Below are 7500 nucleotides of genomic sequence, written 5' to 3'. Positions count from 1 at the left end.
GTTAATTTTATGGAACCAGCGGCATCCACAGCCCAAACTACCTGAAGAAAATTTTAATGATAGGGTAAAGGATGATTATGTGCTTCCTAGGCTTATAGGAACGTTTATATATCTTGTATTTATTCATTCGATTCTTATTTTTACCGCGTTTCTTGCCCTGGTTTTATGAAAGGCAGTGCTGAGTTGATCCCTAGGCATTTCATGGAAAAGAAAGAAATACTTATAGATGATTTAATATGGGTTGAAAATTTCTAAACTTATTTTTTTTAAAGTCGGCGATAAAACAAGCCACAGTTTTATCATTATTCTTTCATAATAATCTCCCTTTTCACTGTCCCTTGACATGATATTATAAACGGATCCCCAGAGTTTCTAAACCTTAGAAAAACAACAAACCCATTTTCTTCGAGATTAGTAAAATATGCTGTTGGCCTTGTCTTATCCTATAAACGGTATATCCACGGGGTGACTGGACCGGCCGCTTGACAAGTGCATATATCAGCTGTTGTTTTTCTCTATTATATTTTGGGTTTGATACATGTCAGAGTGTCTGTCGAGTGTTTTTGTATTTAGATTTTTTTTTTTTTTTTGTTTCATTGTTGCCTATATTACGAATCGTCTGTACGGTTTAACTTTTGCAATATTGCCATTTACTGTTTATTGCCAATCTTAACGCCAAACTATTCGTGTTTCTTTCTGTCTCTCTCTCTCACTCAATTTCCCTCGCTCTTTTTCTCACTCCTTTTCCCCCACCCTCCCTCTTTCTTTCGCCCTTTCCCTCACCCTCCCTCTTTTTTTCTCTCACTCCTATTCCTTCTTTCCCTTACCCTCTTTCCCCCCATTCCGCCCCATTCTCACTTGTTCCCTCCTTCCTTCCCTCTCTCCCTCTCCCTCTCCCTCTCTCCCCCTCTCTCCCCCTCTCCCCCTCTCTCTCCCTCTCTCTCCCCCTCTCCCCCTCTCTCCCCCTCTCTCCCCCTCTCTCCCCCTCTCTCTCCCTCTCTCTCCCTCTCTCTCCCTCTCTCTCCCTCTCTCTCCCTCTCTCTCCCTCTCTCTCCCTCTCTCTCCCTCTCTCTCCCTCCCTCCCTCCCTCCCTCTCGCCATGCTCATCTGTTCCCTCCCGTCCGTCCCCAGCGGCCTCGTCCTCCGCCAGATAAGTCACCACCGGCATCTGCTGACCCTCATCTACGTGGGCGAGGTGACGGACCGCATCAGCGTGGACGGTCTCTCGCTCAGGGACTGCGAGCTCACTTCGGAGAACGAGGAGGTGGAGAGGTTCATGCGCGGGTTCAAGGAAGATGCGGAGCTCGCTATGGACACGCCCAAGGGTATGTTTTTCTTTTTTGTTTTAATTCTTTGTTTGTTCTGTTTTTACTATTCCGTTTTTTTTTTTTTTTTTTTTTTTTTTTTGTCTGTGGTAGTCCTGTTCTTTCTCTGTCGTTTTTTTTTTTTCCTCTTGTATCTTGCTGTCTAATATTTATAAAAGGATTGTGATTATGTATATACGTTTTACAATTGGGTCATCTAGATATATCAACATACACATACTGTTTATATCTTCACAATTCGTCTCTTTGTTTGTTAACAGGATCTTGGTCAGGGCCGCTTCATAACGTATCTTTTGTACACCTGTCCGAGGAGGCTGAGCTTCCGGAATACCTGAGGCCTGTCGTTCACTTCCGGCAGCTGAGGGCCCAGGTCAGTCAGTGCACCAGGTTTCCCAAAGGTTTCCGTATATATAATAACTTTTAATTAATGTAATTATTACCGGAATAATGAATTTCACCTGCACTTTGCCTCGGTAATATCAGTTGAGACAAAGCTGTGGCATTCCAAAAGAGCCTGTCATAAAGCGCCCTGTCCCCTGTCTCCCACAGTGCAAGGACCACCACCGTCGCGTGCGGACCGGCGTGAAGGCGGAGAGGCGGGCGCACAGGAGCCACGAGCCGGCCAGCGTAACGCGAGAAGAGAACAGCGAGCTCGGAGTCTCCCACGCCAGGTAAAGAGAAACAAAATCATGATTAAAGTGCATTTTCTGCGGTGTTGCTGTCTGCCGCCGCCCCCTGTGCATTTGTGAGACATCGTGTGTTAAATTGGGATTTGTCACTGCATGGAAGTTTTCATTCTCTGTTAAATCAGTTTTAAGAGAACTTTTTTCCTGTTTTTTTATAAATGTGTGTTGTCTTTATTGTTATTGTGGGTTACATGTCTGACATGTAATCCATTTCAAAAGCTTCTTGTCTATATCGTTATATGAAAAAAGTCACAATATATACATAGCTAAATGTTTTGGGTGCTTAAACTGTATCTCTTTATATCTGTCCTAAGTGCACGTAGTTTGTAGACATTTATAAACATATTAAGACGCCGAGCCTGAACCTGGGTTCTACGTCACTCTAGTTCATGAACCAGGCAGCTAGTTATCATAGTTCCTGGTGCATGAACTAAGACAAAAAAAAAAAAGCGTTTCTCATACACCAGGTAGCAAGTGCTAAGGTTCCTGGTGGATGAGCAACCCGACATAAATAATAATACTGCTTCTTTCACAACATCTGTACTCTCTTATCTTGCCTATAATCTCCATCCCCCCCTTTTATTAGTCACTGGAGATCCCAACCCATATTCCCTGTGGCACTCGACCCCCTCTGAGTGCCACGCGGGGGCCATGGCTTGTAGCTCTGGTTGTCTGTTGCTGTAGTGTTGGCAAAGGACGCAGCGTAACCACGTCGGTGTCGATAATGTTCGCGCCGCGGGGTCGTCTAATTTTTGTTTTGGATTGGATTAGTCGAAATTTGCCATAGAAAAAGAACGGAAAGATTGATCAATTTGCTCTTTCCGGTTGCCAAATTTGTTTCTTGTGAGAAAAAAAAAGGGAAAATGTTATATGTATGCTTTGATTAAGGCTGCAACAAAAGCTGTAATGCTTCATCATTCAGATTTCACTAATAACTCAGAATATGAATTTGTGGTGATTGGTAACTGAAAATATCTCTTCTAACTGGCAAATCTAATGATGTTCATGATGAATAGGTCTCAGTAATTTTCTTTAAAACTTAATGCTTCCGTTTTATTTTACCTTGCTAAGTCAGATTGCTATTTTTTCCTATTTCCTTATTTTAACAAGTTTCATTGTTGCTGGCGTTTTTATATAACTTTTTCGAATGTGACTGACACCTAATACTTATTTTAACGTTCTCGACTCTTCATTTTTTTTATTATTCTTAATGGCTTTAGTTTTCCACTTGTTTTTTTTTTTAATTCTTAATGGCTTTACTTTCCTCTTATTTTCTTTACTTTCTTTCACGAGATACTGCATGTCTCAATTGCATGTTACACAAGTTTGAAATGATTGATTTGGAATGAATAAACTGTGTTTAACGACAGAATCCATGCCTGTGACATAACTTTGTGTTAAGTAACGTCTCACGATTCATTATGTAGTGTCCCTGATTTTATGTTTATGTGTGTGCTTTATAACCACCTTAAGTAGTCTGCATTTAGCTTGGCAGAGACACCTGTCGTAGTAGTAGTAGTAGAGTTTGCTTGCCTATTTTGATTTGATTGCTTGGGAAACAGATTGGTGCCTTTTTTTTTTTTGTTTTTTTTTTTTGACTCGACGTTGTGGTCCCTGTCCTGCTTGGGAGTTGCTAGTTTTGCCTTGGTTTGAGACCACCTGCATTGGGACACTTGCACAACACAAGCACGACACTAGCACCCGTAAGAAATACCACCTTGAGTATAAACTTATCGTCAGCACACTCACAACAGCTTAGTAATGTGGCCATACAACACGAATATTTAGTGCAGCACATCTGGTCAGCACTAGCACTGTATACATTTGATACCAACACCAACACTGTTCACAAAGTCTACATCAGAAGCCGTTGTCAACAGCACCTGCCATCAGCCACCACTCCCCTCCCCCCCACAAGAGTTGTGGTTGTAGCACCGTCACTTACCCTAGTAAGCCTTGTGTTAGAAGTTGATGTAGATAAAGTATTAGTTTTCAATATTTTGTTATTATTTTTATTTTTAATGTTATTTTATTTGTGATATTTTGTAAGCAGTCTAACTTGGCTTGTCTATGGCTCAAGTTTTTTCTATTTCCGTTAATAGATATGTAATGTACTTAGAAATCATAAATCACATTTTTTAGCGTAGACCAACTTCAGAGAAAAGAGGCTTCGGGGTTTTGCGTGGCGGTGCGAAGGGGCGGTTGGTGGTCGGCGTCGGTCGCTCTGTACCGGGCTTTTGCCGTGGGTTCTGTGTTTTTTGCTTTGGTGTTTGAGTTTGATACAAAGCCTTTTTGAAATATGAACGCCTGTCCCCCATGACGACCTGGTTGAACAGCGGAAAGTTGGTTGTGTTGACTCAGGCAGAAGCGGTGGGTGCTGAATGAGCTGCTCATCTTGCCCGGGACCCACTGGTGCGGCAACGATGACATGGCCAGCTCCTACAGCGATCTCTCGGGCTTCGTGGGCGCCGACTCCTGCTGCCGCACCCACGACTTGTGCCCCGTCAACATCCCCGGCCTCACCCGCAAGCACGGCATCTACAACTCGCGCCTCACCACCATCTCCCACTGCATCTGCGACGAGAGGTAAGGAAGGAGGGAAGGTGTTCGTCTCTCGCCTGGAGGAGAACGTTGTTCTTGGGTTAGAAAAAGTAGTTTCCTGTTCTGGCACCTTTTGGATGTCGCGCTGGGGAGATCTGCAGATGGCAGTCGATGCTTTGTTGTGTGGGATTCGTTATGTCATTCGGGTTAGATGGTTCTGACGTCTTGCATTTCGTTCTTGGTCGGTTCGTCAGTCAGGGATTGCATAGTCCCTCCCCCTTTTCCCTATCACCCTCCCCTGAATACTCTTCCGGCAATGAAAAGAGATACAGTGTGTGTGAAGAAGTCGACCCAAACGTGCACAGCGTCAAGTGGAAGAAGCACCCAGGTTCAGACGAGGAGTCTCGAAAGCGACTCCTCAGAGCCCGTCCTCACCCCGACACACTATCCCTCGCACGAACCAGGTCTCGGCGCTCGGTTCTCGACAGCCTGAGGTTCCCGGCGACCAAGTGGTGCGGCGTCGGGTATTCTGCGTCCGTGTACGGCGAGCTCGGGGGCGAGTCCAGCACGGACATGTGCTGCCGGCAACACGACCTCCATTGCCCTTACTACATCACCTCCTTTGAAAAGAAATACGGGATCGTGAACTGGGGTATTGGCACCATTAACCACTGCGCCTGCGACGAGAGGTGAGTATTCTGACGTGTAGATGGTGGATAGTGACTGTTGATGGTGATGATGAGAACGAGCATGTTGATGTGGTAGACGTGGTGAGTCATGAGGATGGTGATGAGAATGGGCATGTTGATGTGGTAATTGTGAAGTGATGTGATGTCATATATTAGTGTCATTTTATACCATTTGTATTATTGAGGTTATTGTTTCCTAGGTAGCTGGTCTGCATGTTTAAATAGTCTGGAATTGGAGATATTATATTGCTCTGCTGTTTTTAGTTTTTCCTCGTCGCAGATACTACAGTTGAAAGATTGCATCGGAATTGCCTGTGTCTTAGACTGAAAAATTGCGGTGAAATTTCACTGCGTAATCCGTCGAATATAGTTCGGAGGCTGATTAAAATCTTGCTTTCAACTTCGCGTCGGTCACGACTCAAGTTTTCTTCTCATATTAGAAACGTAAAGATAAATTGAAAACAATAGAAATAGATTAGTTTTAAAAAAGTAACAGGGAAGTCACAGTCTCGCACTATTATTTCAACGCGGATCATACATTTCTGATAAAAAAAACGGATTCCGAACATACGACACTTTGCATCCCGACGCAGACCACATTTTTGCATCAGTATCCCGTGCCATTAATGTCCTTGTGAAGGTCTATAGTATAGGAGCCGTGCCAAGTCTGTCTAGCATGGTATGAGAGGGTCTAGTAGTACTAGGTTACAAGGCGGCCGTGTTAGGGCCTGCAGGTGCCAGGAATGAGAGAGAGAGAGAGAGAGAGAGAGAGAGAGAGAGAGAGAGAGAGAGAGAGAGAGAGAGAGAGAGAGAGGACATGATAGACAGTCCGTTGAGGCGGCATTTAGTGATTTCATGCATTTATTCTTTTCATGTGTTTTCTATGTTATAATTAAGATTTTGGCTCGTTAAAGAATCCGCTTTCTCTTCATGTAATATTGGTTAAAACTAAATATTACGGTAACTGATATCGTTATGCTATACGTCATAGATCACCCCATCTGTATATGCGATCCTCAGCAAGGCATGCAGTAGAATCAGAAGGAAAGCAACTACAGTTAGTTTGGCCAGTAAGAAGTCGGCGAGAGGGTTGCCAACTGGTCTATTTGCAACGTCACCTGTTGTAGTGGTCCGACGATGGCGTGATGTGGGGGGGTAGGGGGAAAGTGGGGAAGCGAGTGGGGGGGGAAACTCTTTCGATGGGGGCGGGGCCGGGGAGAGAAGGGGAGGGGGAGGGGGAGAGGGAGAGGGAGAGGGAGAGAGAAGAGATAGTGTATGAATCGGAATTTTTCGGCAGGAATTCGGAGCGCAGGTTGTTGTTCGCTCGACGGGAAGAGACTGCCAACGCGGCGCTGCACTCACACGAATTTAAAAAGCCTTTTCAATCACCTGTAACAACGGTTAAGAGAGATGAAGTTCCCGAAATATTTGGCGCGCGAGATGAAGAGAAAAGAGAGGGTGAAAGGAAACGCCGGATAACGATGGGGAAAAAGAGGGGTGGGGGGGGGGGGGGTGAATAAACGGTCCAGAGTTAACCCGGGCGCCAATATCTGCATCCGGCCAGCGAGAGCGCCGGATTCGAGATATGCAGACGGAGGCCACTTTGGTGATGACTCTCAGCGGTTAAAGTGGCTAGCTTGGTGGATTTATATTAATCGTTGGTAGTCAGAGAGAGAGAGAGAGAGAGAGAGAGGGGGGGGGGGGGGGGAGAGAGAATCAGTCAGTCAGTTAGTCAGTCAGACGAAGACAGACAGAGACAGAAAATCAAAATATAGCTTAAAATGAAAGCATGCCGGATATGTAGAAATAGAGACAGGCAGAGACCGAAGCCATAAGCAGAAAGGCAGACCGAAGGCAGACGCCAAAGATGAAGCAAGCAAGTCGGCGAGTCATTTAGTGCAGTTCACCAACACGTCAGCGTGCGAGTCCCTGCTGAGCTTTTAGATTATTCGCCGTTTGACCTCGACCTCTTTGACACACACACACACACACGCACACACGCACACACATACACGCACACGTACACACACACACGCACACGTACACGCACACACACGCACACACACGCACACACACGCACACAGACATGCACAGACACAGACACACACACACACACACACACACACACACACACACACACACACACACACACACACACACACACACACACACACACACACACATACACACACGCACAGACACACACACACGCACATGTACATAGAGAGAGAGAGAGAGAGAGAGAGAGAGAGAGAGAGA

General features: G+C 45.2%; 1 protein-coding gene across 2 annotated transcripts in view; it reads left to right on the top strand.

Moving 5' to 3' along the window:
* LOC125033019 (group 3 secretory phospholipase A2-like) overlaps positions 1 to 7500 on the top strand; it is a 22622-nt gene that overhangs the window by 831 nt on the left and 14291 nt on the right. The window contains exons 2-5 of one of the 2 annotated variants that reach the window (XM_047624474.1): positions 1132 to 1325; positions 1586 to 1695; positions 1875 to 1996; positions 5017 to 5241. In XM_047624474.1, the coding sequence (XP_047480430.1) occupies positions 1132 to 1325; positions 1586 to 1695; positions 1875 to 1996; positions 5017 to 5241 (651 nt within the window). Of the gene's footprint in view, positions 1 to 1131; positions 1326 to 1585; positions 1696 to 1874; positions 1997 to 4372; positions 4598 to 5016; positions 5242 to 7500 lie in introns of both variants that reach the window. The other variant, XM_047624475.1, reaches the window with a different exon arrangement.

Source organism: Penaeus chinensis, chromosome 15 (genome assembly GCF_019202785.1).
Source record: "Penaeus chinensis breed Huanghai No. 1 chromosome 15, ASM1920278v2, whole genome shotgun sequence".
Taxonomy (NCBI): Eukaryota; Metazoa; Arthropoda; class Malacostraca; order Decapoda; family Penaeidae; genus Penaeus; species Penaeus chinensis.
This window is presented reverse-complemented; position numbering and strand designations above follow the sequence as displayed.